The 27,567-nt window shown below is 45.6% G+C and overlaps 2 protein-coding genes and 1 long non-coding RNA gene across 9 annotated transcripts; 2 read left to right on the forward strand and 1 right to left on the reverse strand.

Annotated features, from left to right (window-relative positions):
- The first annotated feature begins 248 nt into the window (after positions 1-248).
- LOC124316671 lies at positions 249-4,479 on the forward strand. Its single transcript, XR_006911937.1, has 3 exons — positions 249-442; positions 586-722; positions 4,291-4,479. It is a non-coding gene; the product is annotated as an uncharacterized LOC124316671 (long non-coding RNA).
- LOC124316295 (telomerase Cajal body protein 1-like) lies at positions 2,866-5,486 on the reverse strand. The gene is made up of 7 exons (XM_046782159.1): positions 4,671-5,486; positions 4,477-4,613; positions 4,278-4,382; positions 4,043-4,175; positions 3,802-3,911; positions 3,435-3,576; positions 2,866-3,210 (listed from the first exon to the last, which is right to left on the reverse strand). The coding sequence occupies exons 1-7, from the start codon at positions 5,228-5,230 to the stop codon at positions 3,003-3,005; spliced, it is 1,395 nt and encodes a 464-aa protein (XP_046638115.1). The 5' UTR covers positions 5,231-5,486; the 3' UTR covers positions 2,866-3,002.
- LOC124316125 (diacylglycerol kinase delta-like) lies at positions 5,233-27,504 on the forward strand. 7 transcript variants are annotated; one of them, XM_046781866.1, is made up of 27 exons: positions 5,233-5,250; positions 5,600-6,087; positions 7,286-7,396; positions 14,795-14,875; positions 16,185-16,289; positions 16,778-16,877; positions 17,104-17,240; positions 17,315-17,406; positions 17,522-17,652; positions 18,261-18,429; positions 18,624-18,726; positions 18,901-19,046; positions 19,140-19,295; positions 19,389-19,623; positions 19,722-19,814; positions 19,896-20,697; positions 20,776-21,120; positions 21,701-22,330; positions 22,676-22,775; positions 22,883-23,051; positions 23,182-23,282; positions 23,362-23,656; positions 23,715-23,863; positions 23,944-24,061; positions 24,130-24,225; positions 24,291-24,404; positions 24,782-27,504. In XM_046781866.1, the coding sequence occupies exons 2-27, from the start codon at positions 5,950-5,952 to the stop codon at positions 25,313-25,315; spliced, it is 5,250 nt and encodes a 1,749-aa protein (XP_046637822.1). In that variant the 5' UTR covers positions 5,233-5,250; positions 5,600-5,949; the 3' UTR covers positions 25,316-27,504. The 7 variants fall into 7 exon arrangements, with proteins under 7 accessions (XP_046637822.1, XP_046637824.1, XP_046637825.1 ...); XM_046781868.1 differs by having other exon boundaries at positions 19,725-19,814; XM_046781869.1 differs by having other exon boundaries at positions 5,234-5,250; positions 22,013-22,330.
- The last annotated feature ends 63 nt before the right edge of the window (positions 27,505-27,567 follow it).

A 27,567-nucleotide genomic window follows, 5' to 3' on the forward strand; every position in this document is an offset into this window, starting at 1 on the left:
GTATAATATTCCCGGTGAGATATTAGTTGATGTCTAAAAATAAGAATTTTTTGGCTGGTGTGGTCAGCCCTGTTTAAAAAACCTCGGGAAACAAAAAGTTAAGGAATTTCTTTCGGTCGGTCTCTATACTTTTATCTTTCGAATTTTTACGAGCTCCAGATGTTTTTGGCGTGCCCGTCATTCAGCCAGGCATAATAGTGGCACGGTGACTCTTTATTTTTTTTTTTGTTCTTTCTTTCACAGTCTGTTTAACCAATGGCCCATTATGCATCCCGGTCGTCGTGTGTGTGTGTATCTCATTTCACCTGATGTCGTCATGCCGAGATTCAAGTTGGAAAACAGAAGACCACCACATCCTCTCTCTCTCTCTTTTTTTCTTGGAAAATTGAGTTAGTTCCATTGTCCATCCGTCCCCAGAAAGAGAAACATGCTACAGATATTCGTAAGTGGACGACTTATTATTTAGCGCCGCTTGAAAATTTATTATTCAACAGAAAAATGTTTGACTTTCTTTTTTGCCAGTTTCATTTAAACCGTACTTTCCGTAAACTAATGAGCTCCATTTTTCTGTCTCCGTTTCCACAGGACTTAAGTCATTAAAAATTTAGGGGGGCTCGCGACTTGAGAATGGACCCATTTTGGCAGCTACAACCGACCAGCAACAGTTCAATAAAAGAAAGTTAAGATTATTGAGTCGTCAAGATCGACACTACACACTCAAGGTACGTTAATAGCCACAGGTGGTATGGCAAGAGTTGCTTCTTCCATCTGCAATAGTCCGTATAGAAAATAAGCTTCGATGAATTATCGGTCTGCGATAGAAAATCTAGCGAGAAATGAAACAGATTCCTAGAGCTGAAACTCTTATCACTGTAATTTATAGCATTTTGTCTTGATTTAATGTAATGTTACATTTTCTACGAAATTCCCTTTTGTTACTTTCTTTCGCCACGCAAAGAATCCGTGACGCTGTGGATGTTCAAAACTGCGTGTAAAACCAATCGTTCAGCCTGCCTTTTCTCTTTTTTCTTCTTCTTTCCTTCCGCTATATGCGATAAGCATCTTTTATCTGGGACATTCTGGTAGGTCGTCGTATAGCATGCGTTATGATCTTTTGCGTTCCTCATCTTTTTCATTTTTCCCGCGCTATGCTATATTACCCTGTTTTAATCGTCGGGGAATAACAACGAATTAAGAGTTTCTTAACTTTATCGTTGTTGAGTACTTTACGCCAATTAAATAACACAGGGCAGCATCGCGATGCGTGGAGGGGTTCGTACCTTCGAGTACTTTTCGAGGTGAAACTCGTTTGGGAACCTTGTGTAAAAGACGGCGCAAAGAGAGATTACTACTCTAATTATGTCAGACCAGAGCAAATACGAAATGCGACCGAATCCATTGGTGGATATTGTCGCCAATAAAATCCGCCGATCCGTTTCGTTAGACATGAGTCCATCGTTAGCGATGGCCAGATCACGGTTGGTTGGTATTGTCTCTGAATTGAGCAATTGTCGTGATCAGCAACGGAACTTATTGATGGAAAAGACATCACTCTTCTTTTTCTTTCATTTCGTCTGGTTTTCTTTCAAACCTAAAACATATACAATGGAACGGAAAGTTAGGCCCAAAAAGAGAGAAAGCCCTCGTGTCTTGTTCTTCTTTTCTTCTTTTTTTGTTGTTCCGAGACAAAACCGAAATAACCGAAAGCTGACAAGAACTCATATCGTCCATCAGCTTTATTTCAAAAAAAAGGAGGCAAAACCATTCCGTATTCCGGCGGACTAAAAAGGAAAAAAAAAAAGACTCTCACCTTGTTTAAAGGGCCGTTAATGTGGGTAAGAAACATTTGAACGAGAAAAAAGGTAATTGGGTCACTTCTCAAGTGAACATTGCAAGGAAGAAACAAGAGAGAGAAAAAGAAAAAAAGTGGGAAAAAATTGTTTATGACAGCGGTGGTCTACGTACCTTATTGTGCGAGTTGAAATCGCGAGAAAGTTTTTTCTTCTTCTTCTTCTTCTTGGAATTTTTAGTTTTTATTTTTCCGGTTTAGTGAATTTTCCGAGTCGGTTCGGGGCCAAAATGGGAAGTACTTCTATCTTCAATATCTGATGATAATGGAGTTGTAATACATGTGTACGTACCCGACTTATAGTAGAAGAAAAAACACATATCCCGCCGAGTGTGCAATAAGCAAAGAAATAAGAAAACAATACATTATTCGCCTATAGTACTGTGCAGACACAACATTAGACATTAGATATATAAAACGTCAGCAGTTGTGCGCAGGGTCCTGTTTGTCGGCTAGCCCCGAATAAGAACAAGCGGCAGATGGTCTAATTGCGACGTTGGAAGTTCGTGCTCGCCCCCAAACTCGAAAAGGAAATTATATGTGCCCAACAAAAAGCACTTTTGTGCGTGCCTGTTTAATGCAATAACCCAAGTTGTTGCCCAATCATTAATTAGTTTCTGCCCCTTGCAGGGCATCCCATTTTTATTGCCCGATCGACGTTTGGCTTTTCTCTTCCAAAAAAAGACAAATGGCGTGGATTAGCGAAAAAAGAAGTTTCACTCTATCGGCTCAAAAGAAGATTCTCTAATTTTAATTCCAGTGGAAACCGATAAGCCTTAACCAACTAAAAAAACGCGAGAATGTGGCGGGGTTTTTTTTTTCTTCGTCCAAAATCCTCAATGAACGCTTTCTATCCCTACACACACCAGCAGTTCTCGATTCACTCTTGATCTGAAGCTCCGACGGCACCAGATTCGCCGCTCTTAGCGTGCGAATTTTGTCCTTTGTTTTCAATTTTGGTGGATTCTTTTCTCTCATTTTCACTTTGTTTTCTCTTAAGCTACGACACACACACGTTCCATTCTCGACTTTTATTTGAAATTTTAGGCTTTACATTAGAGGAAGAAAATGAATGACGGCCGCTGTTGCATGTTCACATTAGAAGCGACCATTTTGTCATAGGAAATTTGACAGTAATGTCAGTGTATGGTAATTACGCCTCTTGGTGGTCGGTGTTGTAGTTGCCGGCCCACCACAGCTTGACAGAGTTCTCCCTCGATTGGTGCCGTGCTGAAGGCTCGTCATCGATTTCACAGTCGGACGACTCGCTGCCGCTACTGTCGTGAACTGAATCGTCGAGCCGACAGGTTAGATGCCGCTGGCCGGAACTAGTGGCCACTAAGGGCAGCCATGGATGAAAGCTGAATAATTATGCAAAGAATAGAAATTTAGAAAAATAAGTCCAAAAATAATAATCAAATAGAATATGGGGGAGCTGATGATCGCAGAGAAGATAATAAAAAAAAGAGTGAAAGTCATTGACTTGGCCTCAAGTGCGGACTGCGTAATAACTCTTTTGGCGTTGTTGCATCAACAACAACACGACCAAACGGCCTTGCGATTCAAAATTAGTCGAAGCTCTCACCTGACACCGTTCGTACAGTCGTCGTTCACTCTGCAACGAAACCTTTCCGGCAGCGATTTCATGGACAACAAAGGACTTTCGCTGGCGCTCGTTTCCACTCCCATTTGGGTGTCCCAAATTGTCACGCAGCCGCTCGTGTCTCCTGTTGTGGGAAAAATATAAAAAAAATTACAATAAAAGAAAAATTGGAAACACACAAACGCAGCGGCGAAAGCAAGGTAGTAGGCATGATTATTGTATGCATATTCTAAGCCCGCCCTCCCGGCTTCTTGGTGGAAAAGCCGATTAAACATGGAAGATGCGGCGCCATCATGGCGTAATCCAACGAGTTCTTTGGACCCGATTCGGGGAAAGTTTTTTGCCGTACCACTGATGAGGTAATGCCCGCTGGGATCCAAATCGAAATAGATTCGCTGGTTCGTCTCAACCGTCCTGTTCATAGTGTAGAGCACCTGACCTGGATTGCGTAGATCCCAACTGTGCAAAGAAACAAACAAAAAAAAGGGGTAAAAATTTACGTACGTCTACTATACCCGTAGGGGTTTCTATATTTATTATCATTTTTAATTGAGTCAACTAGGAATTGAATAATATACGTAGATACGTACCATAGTATCTCCGGATCTTTTCTTCCTCCACTGTACAATACCATACCGTCGGGAGAGAATTTGAGATGAGTTACGCCTCCTCGATGGCCCTCCAAGACACACAGGGCCGTGCCTTCAGGCTCCGAATACAATCCTGTGTAATATGTGTGTGTGTAATGATATGTAACCGCATCCAGTCGTTTGGTTTCGTCATTACGTAGCATATCACTTCAGTTATTATGATTATTATTATTACCGATCGTTTTCAGATAACTAGCAGCCGCGTAAACCGAGGGAAGGGCCGCGTTCACCGCGATGCACGATATAATTCCCGATTGGCTTGCTGACAATCCATCGGTAGCTGGTCGATGTCGACATACAAAATGAACATGATTACGTATACAACAATGTATCAAAAAAACTTTCGTTTAACCGAACTGAATTATTATTCTCACATTTGGTCAGACGGATTTGGCAATTTCTGCCCGGCACCTGGACGTCAAAGACACGAACGCACTTGTCAAAACCGCAATACAATTTTTCTCCGTCTGGACTGATGCACAAACTGTTGGCTGCTTCTACTTCGTCGACGCTTTCAATTCAAATTTGAAAAAATCTCAAATAATTAACAAGGGTTTTTATTTATTACTTATTGTAAGCTCGGTATGTGGCTGCCAAACTTCCTTTATAAGCATCCCACAGGTGAGTTGGACTGCCTTTGGATGAGCTAGCCAGCAGGCACGTTTCTTGATTCCACGAAGACATATGGGGGTGCCAGCAGTAGTCATAGATGATTTCTCCTTCTTTGATCCTCAAAGATGGTGAAAGCTCAGTCGTGGAACATCCCTGGAAGGTTGTCTTGTGGCTGTTGTAGAGATCAGCAGGCAGATCGAACAGCCTCAGAAGGCCGTCATCAGCACATGTCAAAAGGCACGTTCCATCAGGTGACCATTTACAACCTTTCAAAAATCCTTGTGATTTGTTATTTTCAAATTCCTTTTTAGTTCCACAAATTAGTGTCCACTGCGTATCAAACTGATACTCAGGATAGTACACCGGTTCGGCAATTGTTTCCTGAAGTGCAACCTCCTCAACAACCACAGCTTCCTGCAGTTCGACAACGCCTTCAACCACGTCTTCTTGTAACACACTTGGTGGCTCGCCATCATGAGCCATTTCACTTGAAACCTCTTCCATTGCAGATTCCATCACTTTATAATATCATGAAGGTAAAGCAAGAAGCAACAATTTAAAAGAAACCACGTGATGTTGTTGATGCAACAAGAATTTTAAAATATTGACATTTCAAACATTGTCGTCTGCAACAACCGAAAAGGTTTGGCAACCACCAACTAGAGTTGCAGAAACTTTGTTTACTCTACTGCAAATAAAAAGTAGCCACTTTCATATAAAGCCGACCACAATGTGCGTATTTTTGCCTTATCAAATTACGTAGTGGGAATTTCCCTGAATTATTTCTTGAAAATAAATTCAAGAAAATCGTGTTTTCACGAAATTTTACATGCCATCTAGCGGCGGCCAATTAAGACTGAATGAATTTTCATTATCATATTGCAGGGCGTTTTGGGATTCGGCTGCTTTCCCTCTCTTGCCTGTTACTTTCAGTCTGAAAAAAAGTTTTCGACAAATATCCCATTGAGAAGCACTGGGGAAAGAAAAGGCAAATGAGTTGGGCCTCCTGATCGCAGCTTGGAAAGATTTGCCCGTGGAAGGTTCCATATGGTGCCTGATGGTTTGATATTATGTTTTACGGGGTGTTGTGCTTGTTTGTCGCAGAGTAAACAAGAAGGTTTCTCGCCATCATTTCACCGAGGTGTCGAAACCTTAAGGAAGCGAAGTGGCCAACCCTGCCCCATTTCTCTGGTCATAGGAGAGTCTAGAAAGCTGATCACCATCTCTTCAGTCTTATGGCGGCAAATGAAACTACCATCTCCACGAAGCCTGTCTCAGCAGTGGGTGATGACTCCTCTGAAAGCGATGGAGAGACTGAGCCAGCCAAATCCTTCCACCGCAGATTCTCCACCAACAAGAACATCAAATCATCGGTAAATAAGCCTATTCTTTTTTCCAAATTAGCAGGCTTTTTCTTTCAGCTGTCTCGACAATCAATGGCAACACAGAATTGAAGCCCACCCAAGCAGCTAGTCACAGCCAGACTGATGTGCAGTGAATAGATGGAAATGCGAAGAACAAAGACACAGAATATTGCACTGTCTATTGTTGAAGCTCCCTATTGTACCGACAAGTAGGGGGAAAGATAAAAAATGTGTAAGCAAAGGAAATATTAAAATAGTGAGACATCCCTTAATCCTCATAAAAGATGGCCATTGTCTATATATTTGCATTGTACTTTTTGAATTCTGGGCGTCCAATGTTACAGGTAATATAACATGAAGCGATTCATTAGGCAGCGTGAGATTTCCAACGCCCATCATGTCGACCGCCTTAGCGGCGAAGAAAATAGGGAGTTTCCCTCCCTCGTGATTTAGCAACAGTGCAAAGCATTTCGGCAAATCCTCTCTCTCTCTCTCCCGCCAAATCCGGCATCCAATTATCGATCTCCTTTTACCCAACGTGCAGAGTAGTACCCTAGTAGTATACAGCTGCGGTGATTCAGCACGAAAGAAAAACACACACTCCCCCCCACTAACAGCATATTTTTCTTTTCAAAAGAAAAAAGGGAAAATTGTCCATCTTTAAAAGTCTTCCAGCATCCTTCCTCGTCAAAGTTTTTGAGGTTGGCTTTTAGCCACGGAAGCATTGGGCCCGTGGCTTTTGTTCGCTTCCGCATGGGTGCGTGATGAGCCATAGAAAAGGGGGGAGGCTTGTCGGGGGAGTAACGAAAAAAGCCCTCTCTTCCACACCCCCATCGGTTGGCCTAGTTTTTCGTTCGTTCCCTTTTTTTTTATTCCCTCCCGGGCCTATGTGTACATATACATACGCGGGATTTCCACTCGGTATCGATCCTTGGACCTAAGCCAACAAAGCCGTCGGGTCGTGTCTGTCCGTCTCGTCAAATGAAAAGTAATTGTTCCCTTTTTTTCCTTGGGATCCCTTCAATGGGTAGCTAGCTGCGTCCTTCCCTGTCCAACTCTTTAGATTGAATGGGCGGCGGCCCAGACTCTCCTAAAACATACACGCACGCACACACATGGGGCTTGTCACTTGATTGCGAGTGTCAGCCCATTGACCTACAACCAGTTCCCACCACCACTAGTCTTCATATCTTTTTCATTGTCACAGGTCTGCACTCGCGAAGGATTCCTCATGAAGCAGACGTCGTCGTTCCAGCGATGGCGGAGACGATACTTCAAACTCAAAGGGCGGACTCTTTACTATGCAAAGGATACCAAGGTATGCGTATACACATAATTTATCAATAATTTATCGAGCTCACAGCCGAAGACAAGACAGGGTCAGAAAAGACAGAGAGTGAGAGAGAAAGTGAAAAAAAAGGAAATCGATCTGCCCTCGATCCGGTTACCCGATCAACAACCACCAACAGCACATTCCTTTCACCGTGTGTCGCGCTTTCACTCCTTTTTGTTTTTCACGTTCTTTTATTTCTCTCTCTGTTTGTATCTGTTTTATTAATTCTCTTTATTATTCTTTTTTTTGCGTTGGAGAGTAACATGGTAGGGTGCCAGGAGCCATCGATCTGAATCCTTTTCTCTTTTGCTTTTTTTTTGCCTGGTTGTGTGTCGGCCACTCCTTTTTTGCGTAGTGCACGAAACGCCTGTTGTTGGTGTAACCCGTTGCACATCGACAACTGCCGGCCGAGAGTAGTAGTAGTAGTCTCTTATTGACAGGCGTACAGCCGGGGCTAGGGTCCTTGTTGTTGTCTGAACAAAATCGATAATACAATCTGGCAGGTGGTGGCGCCAACGGGCAAATCTCCATGCAGATCCATCGGAGAACATCAGCTCTTCTCGGGGGAGAAGATTGAAGTACCAGTCGTTTGATTTTCTTGTCACGGCCTATTGCAGTAGAACTCCATTTTTAAAAAAAGGGAAATAAAGTCGTCGTCGATGATGACGGCGATATCGATTGTAACAGTTTTGTCCTACACTCTGGTGAAGCAGCAGCACCCGCCGTTTTGATTTTGTTCGAATTGCTTTCTGACAGTTGATTTACCGATTGAGTCTTTGGCTCTTTCTTCGTCGTCGTCGTCGTCGTGGGATCCGATCTCAGAGGATCAACGAATGCCCAAAATAGGATTGCCTATACCGATCCTATTCAAATCCCGTACGTTTCTCCTCCTCCTCCGAGTGTGTGTGTGTGTGTGTGTTCGTGTGCCGTCGATGTTGATGAATATTCCCGGAGTAAATAGAAGAGTCTCAATTTCGAAGAGGTGTAGGCGAGTGACGTCTTTCTTCTTACCTATCCCGAAAGGTACACACACACGACGGAGGTAAAATGTCTCTCTCTCTCCTCATCTCCATGCTCAATATCGTTAGCGTTTGCCACCGCCGCCTAGTCTATTCTGGGTTCCCCCCTTAAACTTTCTGTTCTTCTCTCGATGAAATTGGCATTTTCTCGGCGGAGTTCATCGGACGTTATTGCGATCAAAAGGGAAGAGATCACAAGAAGCAAAGAGAGAGAGAGGTTAGATGATTGGTGGCCTCCAAAGAACAAACAAACGGGAGAGGGGCATTAGTAACAAAGTTGAGCTTTCATCAAGAAATACTGCTTTTTGGCTGCTGGCTTATTATTGCTGCTGCTGCTGCTGCTACCCATCACAGCTTTTCGGGTCTCTTCATTTTCTTTTTCTTTTTTGACCGGGTCGACCCCTGTGTTTTTGATGTTCTAGTCCCGAGCGCTGCGGCGCTGATTGACGACGTTATTAGGTCTTGTAGCAACAGAAGCGGGCACACAAGGGACTTCTTCTTCTTTCTGGGGCCTCGGTGTGCTATTAGCGTTTCGGTGATGAATCTTCCGACCGTCAAAGGTCATCCCTTCTTGTGTATATCTCTTCTGTTGGAGAAAAAAGAATAATAATTTAATTTTGACTTTCTCCCGGTTATTTTCTACCTTTTGAAGAGAAAGCGATCGATCGACTCGGCTCCTATACTTTTCCATTTCCTCCCGACTGGCGTGTGTGCTGCACAGTTTTCTGTCTGTGTGTTTGCAAAATGCATTTCAGCTGTGTAGTAGGGATGACGTTCAGACCATCGATTCAACTTGGGCCCCCCTTTTCTTTATTTTTCCTTGTTGACATTTGAAGACAAGCGATAGAATTTTATTTTTTCTCCCCCTTTTATTGTTTGTATACACTTTACTCGTTTCCTTCTTTTCGCTTTCTTGCCAGTTTGGATATAGATATAGACGCGCTGGGTCATCATAAAGAAAAAGGGGTCGTTGCGTATCGCGCAATTTGTTTGCCCTTTATCTTACGTATATCATATATAGACCGTTTGTAGTAGCAGCAGCAGTAGCACTAGCTCCTGGGGCCTTCCACTTATCCCAAAACACAATTGGCCCGGCCAAAAAGGGGATCCATTGCTCACTAGAGAAATGTCCATCAAAGAGAAAGTAATCGGCAAACTTGTGCGATCCGCCTCATCACAGCGTTGTATTGTCTCTATATTAAGTTTAGATGTGTGCGGGAGGGTTCCGTGAATTCATGCCCACTAGTCTTAGTCATCTAAATGTCTGTAGAGCTGAAGATGAGAGTGGCAGCGGCGGGCTGAGCGCTGCTGCTGCTGCAATTGAACACGCGCACATTTCGCCACTCTCCCCATGTCTGGTGCTCTCAACTGTTGATGGCTCTTTGGCGCCCCCGTGCTCATCATCTTGCCATTTGAGAAAAAAAAAGCTTCTTTTGGTCTCTCTTCTCTCAGCTCCTCTTTTTCTTGGCCTTTTGTGTCGTGCCTTCCCAGGAGGGCCGGCTCCGGCTCCTAAGATCGATGTTCCGCTGGCGCTATACGTATACGTCGTAGCCGCAGTTTTGCGAGTCGGTCGGTTGTATTACAGCCCCCAGAGCTCGTCTCGCTCTCTCGCTTTCAATTTCACTCGACTTGGGTCTTAATTGGCTGGTTGGCTGGAGCTCCTTGCAATCAAACGGATATGGGACGCTCGACGGAGTGAGAAGAAGAAGAGCAAACACGCAAAAGATAATATATAACAGGTGCTGGGACTATGGTCGTCGGTAGCCCTGGCTATATAGCTAGTGCTAAGGTTCGGCGCCATTAGTGAAATTCAATATTTAACTCTGGGGACGGCTCCTATGGCAACGCCGGCCTTTTTCTTACTCCTAGAAATTCTCATTGAATTGTTATAATATTTTCTGTCTCTCTCTCTCCTCTGCATTGTCTGTCTGTTTCGACTCTGCAGTGCGCTCGCCACTTTGTGTGTGTGTGTGCAAGTCCCCCTTTATCTTCGGCCCTCTTCGGCTCCCGTCTCGGTTATATGTGCGTGTGTATCGATCGACCAATTATCCAGCTCCTTGGGGCTCCTCTCTGCTCCTCTTCTCTGGTTTTTTTATTTTATTTTGAAGACGAACAAGCATCCCAGCTCGGGAGTAGTAGTAGTACTATTTTGAGTGAAAACACACACACACACACAGAGGGGAGAAACAGCCATAGAAAAGACGAACACACTTTGGGAGCTTGGACTTGTTCTCCATCCGCAGCACCGACGCTTCTGCTGTGCTCTCCGCTGTTAAAAGAACATCTAAAACTAATCGACAATAGATTGTTCCACGTTTTCTGTACCACGACACACTTGGGTGTCTTTTTCGGCCATTGTTTTGCTTTTTTGAGGGAACAAGGGACGGATTAAATAGTTGTCGAATAATAGTTGCTCCATTTGCTCACGCTCGACATCGTCGATGGAAGGCGCCAGAGTTCTTCAGAGCTCCTGGAAAACTTTTAGATTCCTCCTAGGAAGTCGGTGATATCAAGAAACGATATAGTCGGTCCCGATAACTTTTTCTTTCTTTTCCTTTCAGAGTTTTTGATGGTCAATGTATTTAGCTGTAGCTCCCCTTTACTTTACTATGTGTTGTGTACGTGTCTCGTCGGATTGTCATGCGCCGTAAGATGGATTTCGGTCGGGTTGGGGGGAAGGGAGGGGGATTCACGCCGAAGTATAAACAGGGGTTGGTTGGAGGGAATGTACCCGCAGTCGCTACTAATTCGTCAGTCACGATCGAAACGGCCGTTCGATAACGTCGTCGTCTTCGCCGCCGCCGCTCACTCCGCCTCCCCACCGTCGTGAGGGGAAAACGAATCCCCCTTCACAGGAGGGTTTTCCCGTGATTGACGGATTGGCCGAAATTTCCCAACAGATTTGTTTTTGGTTTTTTTGTTTTAATGGAGGGACACTACTTTCTCGTTCGTGTGTTTCTTGGGTAATTCAAACATTTGAAAAGGGCGGGAAACCTTGAAAAAACTAACAAACAGAAAAATTCATCGCAGCCAAATTTCAGCCATCACGGCTCAATTCATCAGAGTAGACCAGGTTTGACACATTCAGTTTCATTGAATATTCAAATCACTGTTTCTTTTGTTTTTCTATCTCTTTTTTATTCCACTTCTTTTTTTAAACTTCGCTCGAAAAAAAAAATGAAAAAAATTGCGTGAGAAATGTAATCCGTTATTTGATCACGAACTAATGGAAATTCACGATCGTGTTAGATTGTGAATTACACATGAAAGTAAGCTGCTTATGTCACCCATCAAGGTCTCTTTCTCTTTTTTTCGTCCCTTTAATTCCTTTTTCTACCTGGAAAACACGTTTTGTGTCTATACAACGTACCCGGAATCGATCCTATTTTATTTCTTTCCCGCTCCTGTCTGGGGTTATCAATATTTTGTTTATTCTTCCCCCCTCAAAAAAAAGGAGAAAAACAAAATGAGAAAAAAATTTTTTCTTCTGACTATTTGCGAGCCTTTTTTGTTTGTTAAGATCTAGCTCGGTAAATAAATATTGCCGGGGAGATTGACGTCACACTCGGCGGTGGTTAGATCACAAGAGAGAGAGGCCCGGAGGAGGAGGAGGAGGATGCGGGAGGAGTCTTAAGGGAAGGGGGGAAGTGATTCGCAGGTGCGTTCTGACGACCCGCTTTACTTCGACATCTAATGGAAAGCAACCACTTTGGAGCTTCGGATACTGCACTGTATTTTCTCTCTACCGCCGCTGGTCCCGTGTTATTTTATTATCTCTTTTTTTTTGTTATCTACAAAAGAACTAAAGAAGAAAATCCCGTTGCTTCCCGTGGGGATATCCGCATTCGCGTCGTTTGCCATTCGAGTTCCAATCACTCTCTCCTTCCCATCTTTCCCTTTTTTTTTACTTGATGTAGAGAAAACAAGGCGGATGGAAAGCACAGCGGGGATTTACGTGTAATCGAGGGAAAAGGAGATTGCCAAAGATAAAAGAATATAAGATGGAAGAAGGAGGAGGAAAAAGATAAAAGACAAACAAATAACAAGAACGATATTGACGTCGTCAAGAGCCGCTTCCCCCCTCTTACTGATTTGAATTCGGTTTTCATTTCGAGCTCTTTTATATCTGTTGAATCTCTTTCTTCTCGGGATGGAATCGTCCAGGTGAATTCACTGAATTCATTTCAACCAGACCCGCTGACCTTTTTTTTTCTTGTTTTATATTTTGTGTTTCCCCGGTGCTCATCTCCAAAATAGAACGCCTAGCGGAAATCATGTCGTTAACATCGACGACTGGGCGGAGGAGGCGATCAGCCCAGTCGTGCGGATTATGACATTGCCTAGCTATAAAACGAACCTGCAGGTTGAATCGTACTCTATACTTGGATGGTGTTTCCCTGTCGACCGTCTCTTTCCCATTCATCTCTGATTCGCTTCTCAATTTGTCCTATCTCCAATCGACTTCCTTGTGGCGCCCCGTGAATTTTGAATCAAAATTACTTATAGCGAACGCCATAGGAGCAGATGGGAGTCATTCTCGGAAATGTCTGGCTGTGCAGAAAAAAAACATCACCCCCTGTATAACCCGTCTAATGTAACCATAGCGGCCCATGACCCGTCTAACAAGTCAATAAACAATAGGCCGCAGAACGTCAAAAATGGGCAAATGCCAAGAAAAAAGCTAAGAAGGAGCTCTCTAGGAGGAGGCCTGGTGTTTGGTTGGTGGCAGATAAGAGAGAGCCATGCTATGGTTATAGGAACCTCACGAAATTGAATGTCAAGCCAAGCCCCAGTCGGTAATAACTTGAGTGTGTTGCCCTAATGTGCTCCTGTGGTGTGTGTGTGTGTGTGTATAAATACATGTCCCTAGCCGGGAAGGAGGCACGCACTACGTACGTATACGCCACCCCTTTACGAGATCCTTCTCCAGTTTCTGGTCTCGTATATATACAGATGATGATGATGGGTGGGAGAGAGCCTGCGTGTTCCAGGCCAGCAGATTCGTGATGGGCCAGGAGCATCTCCCGTATTAATGTCTTGAAAAGGGAGAAAAGAAAAGAAAAAAAAGGAAAGTCTGGTGCAAAAGAAAATGGATCCTTTTTCTTTTCCTGCCGAGATCAAAGGCAGCTCCAAGAGCAGCAGCAACCCTCTTGTGGTGGCTCCTTGTCGTACTTGTCTCCCCACTACTCGTCTCTTTTGATGTAGCGTTACTTGAACCCCCCTCCTTCTCCTTGTAGACTTGTTCGTCCAGTAAGAAGCTACACAGAGAGACTGGCTTTGGTAATAGTAGCAATCATTAAATAATAATCATCAAGACCCTAACCCTCTTTCTCGGCTCCTGATGTGTGTCTTATATATCCCATCTCTACCCGACTACGTCAGCCACCGATTCGTGACTGTTTCTATTCAATCGATGGAAAGGTGAAGACGTGAAAGGGGAAGGAAAAAAACAGAAAGAAACTTGGCCGGAATCGTCTGACTGAAAATGTTGGGCGGTTCATTTCACGCTCAGTTGAAGCTTTAAATTTTGTTCCCCCCACCAGCGACCAGCCAACTTTGATGGCTGTTATCTCTCTCTCTCGCTCATCGCCTTTCACGCTATAGGCAACTCTACTGCCAGGGTGGTCTCCGGGATTTCCTATCTTTTGGGGTTTTTTGCGCACACGGAATCCCGCAATTCCAGTTTTATTCTTTTTTCTTCTTACCACGAACGAAATAGGAGCCGCTCATTTCTCATGGCTAGGATCCCGGGGGCTGCCTTGTGAAGCGCCGGGATTGCATAGTACGGTACGTTTAGATTGGGCCTAGCAACTGGCGTCTAACTACCCCAGTAATGGGTCATTGCAGCTCGTTAGGATTTTCCTCGCCTTCCACATCCACCCACTCCTCCCCCCCCCCTGGGTTTGAGTTGCACCTCTGGGAAACTTCTGGGCGCAAATGGCCATAGGCGACGTCTCTCTCTCTCTCCCGTCTGAATCTTGCATCATTGCCGATTAATATGTAACTAGATAATTACACGGTCGCCGGTCCCGGACCCCCCACGCTTTAGCTGTTTGATGCTGTTGGACTCGACTCAACTCTGTGTCACACATATCCACGACGAAAGCAGCGAAGAGAAACTTTTACAGCAAATTTTGTCCAGGTGGCAAATGCCGTCCCCGTTTCCCATCGTCAATAACTAATGACTTCATTAGCGGTCCGGTTTGATGACGGAGATTTTAACTCGTCAAGCGAAACGAAATCTCAACTTTATCCCGACCCTTTTCAGATATTTTTGAATGGATGAAATCCTCCCATGAAAAATTTACCTCAAGAATTAAATTTTAATCATTGAATTTCTGTTTTACTTTTCTTGGAAATACAGTCTGTGATCTTCGACGAGATCAGCCTTCCTGATTTGAGCGTTGCCGAGTGCAGCATCAAGAACGCCAACCATAGCTTCCAGGTAAGACGATATTATAGTAAGAGTTACATTTCTAATGATAGTACTACTCCCGTTTTTCTTCCATCCATCCATCCGTCTTCCTTTTACCTCCTCTACGATTTTTTTTTTCTTTTACGTATATACATGTGTTGTGTGTGTGTGTGTGTGTTCCGGCTCTATATACGCAGCTCAGGACCCTGGCTATGGGGCTATTTCCGTCCCGTTGCGCACTCCAGCCCCCCGACCATTGCAGTAATAGTTATAGGACAAGCCCAAATCCGTTCGAAAACGGGAGGAATACGCGCTCCACCTCATCGGCCTGTCTCTCTGTGTTTGTGTCTTGTATCAATGCGTTTTTTTTTCCTTATATAATAGGCAAAGCCAAGCGAAAATGTAGAAAAGGAACAGCAAGGAAGAGCCAAAAAGCCTCTTTTCATTTCTCGGAATCAAGTCGATCCTGCCGAACTTTCTATGTACAAGGACCCCGAACATTTTCTGCCTCTTTTGGCCCTTTTGTGTTTGCCCCAACTTTTTCATAACGTTTTGTGTCTGTGTATATGTGATGGGCTTTGGCATTTTTCGAAGAAAAACGGAGGGAGCGAATGGGAGTGACTTGTCGAGTTTATCGACTCGTTGGAGCGTTTCGCTTTGGCGACTTCCCACGACATCCGCACAAATTTCCTCTCCGCTTCGTTCAAAACCGTTTCCATCTTTTCTCTTGTCTTCCAGTCGAATTGTTGGGTCTTTTTTTCAGCCTGACGTAACTTGTCTAACACGACCTCGTTTAAATGGAAAGGATCTAGTCGTCCTACTATTTTTACTACTACTAGTAAATCCTCCCTACAAGTAGGCGGGGTTTATTCATTATTCACCAATAGGTTAGGGGGGTCAGAATAAAGCGGCTGAAAATGAGAAAATCCCTGTGACGGTTGACACTATTGCGTCAGTCGGGAAAGAATCGATTCGCCCTGTCCCCTATAGTCGATCCCGCCCCCACATGTTATCCTATAACCTTCCCTCTTGTGTGTGTGTGTGTGCGTGTGATAAAAACTTGTGATCTAATTCTTTTCCCTTTTCTTCGTGCATTATTTCCCTCTACCTCGCCCGCGCGATTGGCTGGTGCCTCGATCCTGGAACCATTCGCCATGAAATTGGTCCGACGACGACGACGACGACACTTGAACATCAACAAACAACGAAATGACATGACGTCGTCGATGGCTTTTGGCGTCCATGTGAAAAATAAACAAAACAACCGTTTTTGTGTTTCACGTTACTACAAAATCCTCCACCCGATCCTTCCACCGAAAAAAACAAAAAAACGAATTAGGTCATCACTCCGTTCCGGTCGCTCGTCTTGTGCGCCGAATCCCGGCGAGAAATGGAAGAATGGATCACGGCGCTCAAGGCAGCCGCCAACAAGGAATATTACGATGTAAGTCTATTTTGTAATAATCTCTTTTTCTTTTCTCTCTCCCCCCCACCAATACTATCCGTCCTCGTCGACCACACTGACGACACCACCGACGGCCCTTTTTCTTTTTACATGGGTGTGCTCCTTCGTGTTAGCCGCACACTCACTTGAACGGGCCGAGGTGAAAAATGGGGTGTCCCTGTCGGACGGTTGTGTGGCATTCACGGCGACCGTGGAACGTGCCGCAATGCCCAGCCAAACTAATGGCCGAGGCATGGAAACATTCAACGCCGGAAGGCGGGGGGCCATTCCAGCAACCTATTTGAACGCTGTCGTTATATCGTGTCGCTACGTGTGTGTCTCTGTGTTTGACCGATGATGTCGACAAGGTTTTTCTTTTTTAGATTATTATTATTTATTTTTTTTTTCCTTTCACGTTTCTACTCTACCTCCCCCACGCCACCCGCGATTCTCATTCATTTATGCATTGCGTACACGTACTACTACAGAGCGCTGATCATCACGATTTCCTATCGGGCCGGCACAATTGGTACGCCACTTCACACGCCAGACCCACCTACTGCAACGTTTGCCGCGAAGCGCTTTCGGGTAAGATATACGATCGACCGTCTTTTTTTATCGATTTCAAAATCCAAAAGTTCAAATCTCCCCCGCGAAAACATTTTTTTTTAAATTTCCCGCTTAAAAATAAATCAAACGTAAAACGTAAAACAACACATTTTGAATTTAGCGCTAAAAACGTTAGAACCAATCAAACACAAAACCAATTTTGAATTTCGCGCTAAAAATGTTTGAATTGTATTTTAAAAAACAGGCGTGACATCACACGGGTTGAGCTGCGAGGTCTGCAAGTTCAAATCGCACAAGCGATGCGCCGTCAAAGCCATCAATAACTGCAAGTGGACGACACTGGCCAGCGTCGGCAAGGACATAATCGAAGATGACGAAGGAGTAAGAAATCCCCCTCCCTTTGACCTCCCTGTTGTTGTTTTGGTATTCTCAATTTCGTTTGATGTATTATGCAGAACATCGCCATGCCTCACCAGTGGATGGAGGGTAATCTGCCCGTCTCTGCCAAATGTTCCGTCTGCGACAAAACGTGCGGGTCGGTTCTTAGGTGAGTCCCGACTTTCCGTTTTGTTTTTCTTCCCCCATCGCTTTTCTGAGTAGGATCCTTAATCATTTGGCTGCTCCTTTTTTTTTCTGTTTGTTTCACGATGAGTGACGCGCAGACTGCAGGACTGGCGCTGCCTGTGGTGCCGGGCCATGGTTCACACGGCCTGCCGCCCACAGTACCCGGTGCGTTGCCCACTGGGCCCTTGCCGGGTCAGCATCGTCCCGCCCACGGCTCTCCACAGCGTCGGTGCGTATATATACACAACTCTCCAACACACTACGTTACTTTGAATGATGGAAGGCGAAAGTCCAAACAAAAGGGAAAACTCGGTCAAATACACACACGAACCCGGAGCTGGCGCAAAGCGGAGTCCCCCGTGCCCACGGGAATGTAGACAGAAAACACACACACACTGGGCCAGCAGCAGTAGCTTATGGTGACGACGCCCTTGATAGTAGAGAAGAAGAGTTTTTTGTTGTTGTGGGAGGGCGGAATATATAGTATCTGGGATATCGTGTTTCTTTGTTGAGAGCGAAACAACAACCAAAAAAGGAATGAGAACTCGTTTCGTCGTTAAGTGCGCGGGGAAATAAATTCATCACTGTCACTGGGGCAAGGAGGCAACCCGCTCCCGCTTGTCCTAAATACGTAAGACTTTCAGCCGGTATTGGCTCTCCTGGCCTTGTGGAGGTCGCCATGCACGTCAAAATCGAATTTGGGTTGGTGTAGAACAAGAAGAAAAAAGGAACAAACTGACATTGTGTGTGTGTTCAATATTTCATGTTTATGGATTTCTGATTCAATTTATTGAATTTCTTTTCTCTTTTTTCTTATTTCGTTATCGGATCACTCAGGCACGGACGAAGCTTGGGAGGCTGTGAGGCCGCAGGGCTGTTCTCCGCTCCTGGTCTTTGTCAATTCGAAATCGGGCGATAACCAAGGCGTCAAGTTCCTGCGACGTTTCAAACAGCTCCTCAATCCGGCTCAAGTGTTTGATCTGATGAACGGAGGGCCCGGTCTTGGGTGAGAAGGATTTTTCTTTTGGCACCCTTTAGGTTGTTGTTGTTGTTGTTGTTGATGAAAAGAAGCAAATGACGTCAAGAACTATATGATTTTCTTTTCTCCGCCCCTTTCAACCCGAGTTCTCAAATAACGTCGTTATTTCTTTTTTCTTTTTTGTGTGTGGCCTCCCGCTGTTTGTGTTCTGTTACCGACAGATTGAGGTTATTCCGGCACTTTGATCCATTCCGGATCCTGATTTGCAGCGGCGACGGATCTATTGGTTGGGTCCTTTCCGAAATCGACAAGCTCCATATGGATGTGAGTGCACTCGCTTGACTTTTTCCCCCTTTTCGGCTCCTCCTTGCGGCTCCTTGCGGCTCCTTGGGGCTCCTTGTTTGATTGCATAAAGTGATGACTGGACAAACACTGACAAAACATGAATGATTTTTCTTTTTTTTTTTTTCTTTTTCAATATTTGATGGCGTGGTGCAGAAGCAATGCCAGATTGGAGTGCTGCCACTGGGCACGGGCAACGATTTGGCACGAGTCATCGGCTGGGGCAGCGTTTGCGATGACGATGCCCATCTACCCCAGTTGCTGGAGCGCTACGAGAAAGCCTCTGTCAAAATGCTCGATAGGTGCGCCTCATCTTTCTTTTTTAAAATTCAAAAGAAATTCTCATCCGCCCCGGTGGATTAACAATTCGATGCAATTCCATTTTTTTTGTCCAGGTGGAGCATCTTCACCTCGGAGCGGAGCATGCCTTTACCCGCGGCCAAAGTCGTCCTGCCTTACGAGCCCATTACCGCCTTCGAGGATTCCATCGTCAGCCACCTGAGCAAGATCCTGCAATCGGACGAGCACACCATCGTCATCTCATCCGCCAAGTGAGTGACCAACTTTTCGATCGAAACAAAGCGGATGAATTATTTTGACTACGGTTTGTGATTTGTGTTTTGATTTGATTTGATTAAAAAAAGAATCCTTTGCGAGACAATCAAAGAATTTATTGGCAAAATGGCCGGCCTTCACACGTCGGATGACAATTCGTCGCTGGCAAGTGGAGACGAGTCCATTGCCCAAAAGTGCCGCATTCTCAACGAGAAGCTGGACCAGCTGCTTGGTACGCTGCACGAGGAAGCCTCGCCCGTCCACGCTGTCTCTCCCAGGGCCAGCGTCGACGAGGAAGACCCGCCCAATAACGTCGAATCTTCCGTACGTTTCCCCCTCCCCCCCTTGATCCCAAGTCGCCGATCGATCGGGTGCGTTTGAGTCCTTTCTAACAAAACCCGTTTCCTTTTGACTGTTCACAGCAGGAGCCTCCGGAAATCACCAAGAGCTCCAAGGAGGCCAAGGAGTCGCGGAACGAAGGCCGTGCAGCCCGTCAGAAAGGAGCGCGCAAAGTGGTGAGAGTTTGTTAATTAAAGAAAAACAAAAAAAAACCCATTCCGGAGTTGAAATAACATTTGTTGCCGGATGCGATGCAGAGAGCCAAGTTCAACCAACGGGAAGCCTTAATGTCGAGAGCCAACAGTTTGAAGAAGGCCGTCCGGCAGATCATCGAGCACGCCGAGAGGGCCCTGGACGAGCAGAACGGGATCCAGCCGTCGCGATCCATGCATTCGGCCAGCGCCAGCCAGACGTCGGGCTTGGTGAGCGGCGGGAGTGAAATCAAGTTGATTGTGACCCACCCGGACGGCGATTCGCCCATGTCGAACGAGATGATGATGAAGCAGAGTTCCGGCGCCCTGGCCAAATCACGGGCATCCGCCGCCGCCGCTGCCGCCATGCCCATGGCATTGCTGCAACTCTACAGCGCCATAGGCGGAGGAGACTCTTCCAGCGAGCCGTCGCCTTGTCCGTCGCCGATCCCCATGGCCCCGTCGCTGACCACCAACTTCCCGCTGCTCCCCACTTCGCCTATTCGCTACCCCAATCCGCCCGTCTTCTACCGGATGGCCACGCCCCCCAATACTCAGCCGCAGCGGCCGCGGAGCAGCTCCTCGTCACCCCGACCGCCTTCGGCCGGCCGCAATTGCTATGTCTCCCACCAGGAGTCGGCCGAGAGCGAAGGCGACGAGGATCGCTCGTCGGCCATGCTCAGCCTCCAGGCCAAATTGAACGCCATCTCGCCGGTGCCCGACGCCTCCGAGACGAGGACGTCGTGCGAATTCGATTACTCTGCCCTGGCCTTGCCCGTCCCGCTGGAATTCGCCGACACTGACAGTTTGCAGGACGTGCCCATCGACGTCTTTGATGAAGAGACGGAATCCCGCGACAATGTTGCCAGTAAGTGAACGACTCCTCCCCAATTCTTTTTTTTTATTTCATCCGGTAATGGATCCATCCATTCTTTTTGTCCGTCAGATATGGAGCTGGATGAAGAGCCGGCCGAAGTCGAGGTGAAGCCCATATTGCGGTCGCTGCAGCAAGTCAACATCAGCGTCGTTGTGGAACCTCCTTCCAGTGAGGACAGCAGCCAGGCCAGGCCGGCTAAGGAGGAAGCGGATGAAAACGCTGCCGCTTCACCGGCGGAAGACACGCGAACGAGGGTCGATCGAGAGCGAGAAATGGAAGAAGAGGAAGACCTAGACCAAGTGGAAGAGGAAACAGCTTTGGAGACGGCCGCCATCGCCCGACTGGGCGAACGGATCGTCGAAGGAGCCGAGGAGCCCGTCGTCGAGCGGACCAACTCGGCAGCTGCCGCACGAGGTACTGGGACTCATTTCAATTTTCTTGACAAAAACAAACATTTCCCAGTCATTACGCACACAACGTGACGGAAGACGAAACACACCAATTAGACGACGAATCGGGAATCCGGATTCCTAATCCAACTCCTTCCGTCTTTAGTCAAACTTTGACCCGATAACAACAATTCGAAATCTCCCACCTGATTGTGTAACGGTTCGCATGTTTAGTTGTCGTCGGCTTTATTTGGTTTCCCGAATTCTCGATGGATAGAAAAAACCTGACTGTTCCTTGTATATTTTCCATCCGGTACAAAAGTAATCGAAAGAAAATCCTTTCACGCTTTAATTCTACCTGGGAATGTCTGGTGTCTTTGGTGTCTTGTAACTTGTCGGTGTTTTTGTCTCTTATCTTTTTATTTCTAGAATGTTAACACCCTTTTTTAATTTAATTTAAAAAAGAGTCTAAACTTACACACCGTAACATTAAACGAAAGAAAGAAAAAAACCAATCCCTTTTGTTTCTCCAAATCTTCCATTTGTCTCTTTTTGTTTTCTCCTCAACTGGGTATTTCTTGCTGTTTGGAATCCTGTTTTCGAAGCCGACATACGTGCTAGGAGGCATGCACAGACCACCTCTCTTACCACCTTACCACCACCACAATCACCACAATCACCACCACCGAACCTCCTGGTCACCACCTCTCGTTCACCTACACCCACTAGTAGACTCACACCGACACGACCGAGTGGTTCGCTGTTGTGTCACGAGACCGAACCGACGGTTTCACCCTGGCTGACTGCGACACGGGCAACGGGCAGCAGCGGTGACGTGCCCGACAGTTTGGCCAAGTCTCGGCTGCTTGTGCCCGTGTCGCCAGCCACGTCGTCAACACTTCAACCTTCTCCGACAGCGTCGCGGAGGATTTCGAGCGGATCCACTTTGCTGGCCTCCTCGGCCGCCGGCTCCATTGATTCCGCGGCTGGCACGGCGTGCGGAGCGTCGGTTCACGCTTCATTGGCTTCCATCTTGTCCTCTGCAGACAGCCACAACCAGCCGTCGAGTCAGCACCACCATCACGGCCAGCGGGCGCCCAGTCCGGACGAGTCGACCGTCGACGGCCAACACCACTCGGGCAGAGAGAGGGAGGCCATCAGCTCCGGCGCTGCCGCCGTTAAGAAACGGAAAATGCCCATCATCAACCCACTCGTTACCCTTCCTATGTGGCCTAGTAAGCTTTAACATTTTCCGGGGGGGTGTTTGCCTGACGCTGGCAAGAGAAACTTACTTTGATCTTATTCCTTTTTTCTTAAATACCTTCCGGCTTCCTTTCAACTTCCTTCTCCTTCTCTCAAACTGCACACTCTTCCGACTATTTGATTCTCAATTGTTTTGGGGGACTTCAACTTTCTCTTCTTCTACTTCTTCTTTTGAAACGTAAAACATTGAACAGCGCCAACGCATTGCGATTCATTGATAATGCTTCCGGCTTCCGGAATTAATGACCTTTTAGCCGGCCAATTTTTCCTTTTGGCTTTTTCCTGTTTAATGAATATTTAATGTCTTCATTTGCCAGACGTGGAAACGGGCGGATTAATCAGTAAAGTGCTCCTGGCCAATGCCGACGCCCTTTGCGCCGCCGTCTCTCCTCTGATGGATGTCGAGGAAGATCCGGCGTAAGTTGTTTATATTTTCCAAATTATTGTTCCCCGTCGTCGACTCGACTAATTCAATTATCGATTATCTGACGTCTATATTCGTCGACGACGGTTGGCACTTGCAGGGACATGATGGATGAAAAATGCGTGATGAATTCCTATTTCGGGATCGGGATCGACGCCAAAATTACGTTGGATTTCCACATGAAGCGCGAAGAGCATCCGGAGAAGTGCCGATCGAGGGCGCGCAACTACATGTGGTACGGAGTCCTTGGCAGCAAAGAATGGCTCCAGGTGAGTGTCTGACTGCTGGAATTGGGTTCTCTCTCCGCTCACTCCGTGACGTCTGTCGGTCGTGATGTTGCATGTCGACAATTGTGATTGTGTGACTTTCTCATTTTTTTTTTGATTGATTGAATTACAGAAAACCTACAAGAATTTGGAACAGCGGGTTCTCTTGGAATGTGATGGTACCCGGATACCTTTGCCCAGCCTGCAAGGCATCGTCGTGCTCAACATCCCGAGGTAGATTCCGCTATCTATTTGAATCGATTTTTAAATCAATTCCGTTTTTCATTTCTTTTCTCTTTTCTCTTGTTTTTAGTTTTATGGGTGGAACCAATTTTTGGGGAGGTAACAAGGAGGACGACTGTTTCATCGCTCCCAGCTTCGACGATCGAGTCCTGGAGGTGGTGGCCGTTTTCGGATCGGTTCAGATGGCCGCCTCACGGATCATCAATCTTCAACACCACAGGATCGCCCAGTGCCACTCTGTCAAGATCACCATTCTGGGCGATGAGGGCGTGCCCGTCCAGGTGGACGGCGAGGCCTGGCTCCAGCCGCCCGGACTCATCCGCATCGTCCACAAGAATCGCATGCAGATGCTCTGCCGCAACAGGGTATTTTGATTGATCGATTAACCAAACCATATTGTTAATCCCCCCATGTGTTGTCCAGGCCCTGGAACGATCGCTGGAAGCTTGGCAAGAGAAACAGCAGCGATATCAACTGGTTGCCGGTCACAAGATGTTGCACGGCACTTCACTTAGCGACGACGAGAATCACGTACTTATTACCTTCCTCGAAGCTACCACAGCTCTAGTCAGGTGAGTTTTAAAAAAGATTTAAGTGTTAGACATTAAAACGGTTCGTTCACTGAATTATTTCGTTGATTGTTGGTTGGTAGGTACGTCCGGTTGTTGGCCATCAGTCAACCGGATTTGGACCAGGAGCTGTACAGCCTTGCTACTCAAGCCTCGACGATGCTGGACAAGATGCATCCGGGTGGCAAAATCATCGAAGGAGTAAGATTTAGTTTTTATTTAATTTTAATTGAAATGGATCGATGATTGTCTATTGTGGTTTTCTACAGCCGAGTTTGCGCCTTCACCTGACCGACTTGGTGAATGTCGTCCGCCAACTTCACTTGGAAACGGATCACTTCCTCAAAGAGAGAGCTGCCCTTTACGTGAGTTCCGATCCTTTTCGATCGATTGGGTGCCGGGCAACTAATGGATGTTTTTGATCTGGCAGAACTTGCGGCCCAACCAGGAAAAGAAATTGGCTTCTTCGTTGTCGCACGTGGTCTGCGAGCTGCGCAAATGCACCGACATCAACGGCCTGGTGCACTTTATCACGTCGGAAGAAGTAGGCTCCAATTCCTCTTCACCCACTCCGTCTTCTTCGTCCTCTTCCACTCCGCCCAGCCCTGCTCCCACCAACAAGAGCAAATTGCCCAAACCTATCCGACCCTGCTGGCCCTAAAACGAATAGATCCTTTCACCCTTCATCACTAACCCTCTCATTTCATCATCATCACCTTCATTAGATTTAACATGAAATCAAACGCTCATTTCATTTCCATCCATCGCTAACCACAAACATTTAATAATCCTAAAACGAAACTAAAATCTAGAAAGCCTTTTGCATGGCGTGTTAATACTTTGCACTAATGAAACTCACACCGGTTTTGGTCTTTTTTGCCCATCCAATTTTTTTTTTGTCTCATTTTTTTTATCAAACAGATGTCGGAGAAGAAATCGCGAGCCGTCAAGTCTAGCGGTGGGGGTGGTGGTGGTGGCGGCGTCACCGGAAGTCATAGTGGTGGTGGTGGTAACAGTAGTGGTGGTGGTGGTGGTAGTAGCTTGTTCCGACTCAAATTCCGCCGACCGGCCGAATCTCGCTCCCGTTCGGCCAGTCAGGGTCACCGGCACTCGGATATGGGATCCTCTGAAAGCGGAGTCAGCGCTAGCGGAGGCAGTTCCGGCGGTGGTGGCGGCCGAAGCGCCGGGCCGGTCAATGCGTCCTCATCGGTCGATCTGAGCCTCAACGTCCACCTGTGGGGCAACGGCGAAGTGGCCGTTTGGCTGGAATCCCTCCAGTTGGACGAGTACCGCGACGACTTTATCCGGCACGACATCCGCGGCTCGGAGCTACTCACCTTGGAGCGACGCGATCTGAAAGAGTTGGGCATCCACAAAGTCGGCCACATCAAGCGCATCCAGCAGGCCATTTTGGAGATCAAAGAGAATGCCCGGTTATCTCATCAATCCTCTTAAACACAACACACAACAAAAAAAGTATGTCTCTCCTCCTCCTCCTCATCTCTTATTATTCCCGCGCGCCTATTTTTTACCCAAAACAAAAATGGTGGGGAATGATTCCGGTCTCAGCATTCCTTCCATCTTTCATCTTCCTTCATCTTCTTCTTCTTGTATCCTGAATATCGGCGAAGTAATTGGGACCACACGGCAGAGAAATGTTTCCTTTTCTTCCTTTTTTTAAATGAAATCGGACAGGAAAAAACACAAATTTAATAAGAAACATCCGCGGCACATATCGGGCAAATCCTGGAACACGGAAGTGACATCGTTATATGCAAATCAGCAATCTCTCATCTTTTTTTCTTAAAAACAAACGCAAAAATCTGGCAATGATTGTATCTCTCTTTTCTTTCACGTTTGTAAACCCGACTGTTTTTTTTTGTACGTGTGACGTGACTTTTGATTTAGTTGAGTAGGAAATTTAATATTCCATGAATTCGTTAACTCCGATTATGTTGGACTAACCCTTTTGATGCGTGAAATGTACTTTTGATACCGGAATGACTTATTGCGTAATCTTCTCACGCTGTTTTTTTTCTTCCGGTTGTCGACGAAAGTTGCCTCGTTTTATTTTTTGACCACGCAATGGAGGGGGGAAAAGAAATGACAGCTGCTATTCCAAAACCGTTTTTTTGTGTTTCGTATTGATGAAAAAACAAAACAAAACAAGACAGAAAAACTGCAAACCAATTTCTAAGTTCTTGACCTCCGTCACGCCGAAAGCCTCCCCATGTTGAGGGAGACGCCGAGCGTCGCCGAGTCGAGAGAGACTCTACTGAACTCGTAAATATGCATCATATGAGAAATGATTTCGTTTTTTTTTTTCTTCTTCTCCGTCGTGTCTTTTTTTATTGTCTGTATGAAACAATTCAAATTTCATAATGCGCGATATGCTTTTGTTGTTGTTGTTGATTTCCCGTCGACGTCCCGCCTTTCTTCGTCGTGACTTTTTTTTTAAGTGTTATACATTTTCCCTACTGTGTTCATGCTGTGTCCATCTTAATACTATATATCTACGGTGTCCCCCACGGTTACATTACTATTACTACTGCTCTGTGTGTGTGTGTGTGAGTGTGCTGTGCCTCCATCAACTAATGACTTTTTATGTTTGGGGTTTTATTTTAAGTTGTGCACGAAGGTGTTGAACCGCTTTTGGGTTTTTATTTTTCAAAAACTTCACAAGAAAACGCTATGCAAAGAGTTGCGCCGTGTTTGTCGTGCAACATTTTCGCGTGTCATTTCTTTCAAAGGGGGGGGGGGGGAGTTATAGGTTCGGTTTATTGTTGTACTGTCGGGGGAAATGGAGAACAATTGGTGTGTCTATTCTTCTCTGTTTTCCCACTCAGTTCATTGACTTATCTTCCTTGTTCTGAAACTTCCATAATCTCCAGCAATGACGTGCGGACCATTTATCCAATTTGATGTCATTTCTTTGAACCTTTTTTTTTAAACCCCAATCAGCCGTTTCGTGGTTTTGATATCACTTATTATCTTTTAATGATTGTTTCTTTTTTTTAAATCCCAATTAATATGAGAAAAAAACTACACGGGGATCAAAAAGAAAGTGACAGAATTCGTTGGGAATTTCGATTAGAGACAATTGTTTTGTTGCTACTGAGATGTGAGAAATAATTGTGTTGCTGTGTATAGGGAAACGCGATCTTTTTTCGATCAATTTTGTGCTTCATTATTTCACCCCTCAAAAAGTATGTCCCGATGTTTTTGTATTAGATAGGAGTTAACCAGCCGCTGGTGAAGCCCGTGCGCAGGTGGTTTGGTTTCCTTGTTTTTTTAAATTGAATTTTCTATGATTTCATTTTTATTAAATTTTTTTTTTTGAGGAAGGAGGGGGTCCAATTCAGGATGCAAATTGCAGAATAACTAATTTGTTATGTACAGCATTGGTATCGTATGTCTTTAACTTCCCTTCCGGCTTTTTCGTGGAATCATTCAGATTATTCCTATCAACATTTTTGCCTTCCTTGGTTCATTTGTACTCTCCACCTTTATCGACCTATCATATTATTATTATTACTATACATACATGCATACAACGGCCTCCAAAAAAAACAACAATACTATTTATTGTGAATTTCTTTGTACCTCGTGTCTTTTTGATACTTATTACAATTCTCAAGAAATCATTTTGATAGTATTTCTGTTTGATAACGATTGCATCATTTTATAAGTATTTAGTGAGTATTTAT

This window comes from Daphnia pulicaria, chromosome 12 (genome assembly GCF_021234035.1).
Source record: "Daphnia pulicaria isolate SC F1-1A chromosome 12, SC_F0-13Bv2, whole genome shotgun sequence".
In the NCBI taxonomy this organism is placed as follows: Eukaryota; Metazoa; Arthropoda; class Branchiopoda; order Diplostraca; family Daphniidae; genus Daphnia; species Daphnia pulicaria.

Coding starts and splice junctions, on each gene's coding strand:
- LOC124316295 (XM_046782159.1), bottom strand. CDS start 5,230: ATGGAATCTGCAATGGAAGAGGTTTCAAGTGAAATGGCTCATGATGGC. Junction 4,176..4,277: donor TAGTTATCTGAAAACGATCG/GTAATAATAATA, acceptor CATATTACACAG/GATTGTATTCGGAGCCTGAA. Junction 3,577..3,801: donor CGGGCATTACCTCATCAGTG/GTACGGCAAAAA, acceptor TTCCCACAACAG/GAGACACGAGCGGCTGCGTG.
- LOC124316125 (XM_046781866.1), top strand. CDS start 5,950: ATGGCGGCAAATGAAACTACCATCTCCACGAAGCCTGTCTCAGCAGTG. Junction 18,727..18,900: donor TCGACAAGCTCCATATGGAT/GTGAGTGCACTC, acceptor GGCGTGGTGCAG/AAGCAATGCCAGATTGGAGT. Junction 23,864..23,943: donor GCTACCACAGCTCTAGTCAG/GTGAGTTTTAAA, acceptor GTTGGTTGGTAG/GTACGTCCGGTTGTTGGCCA.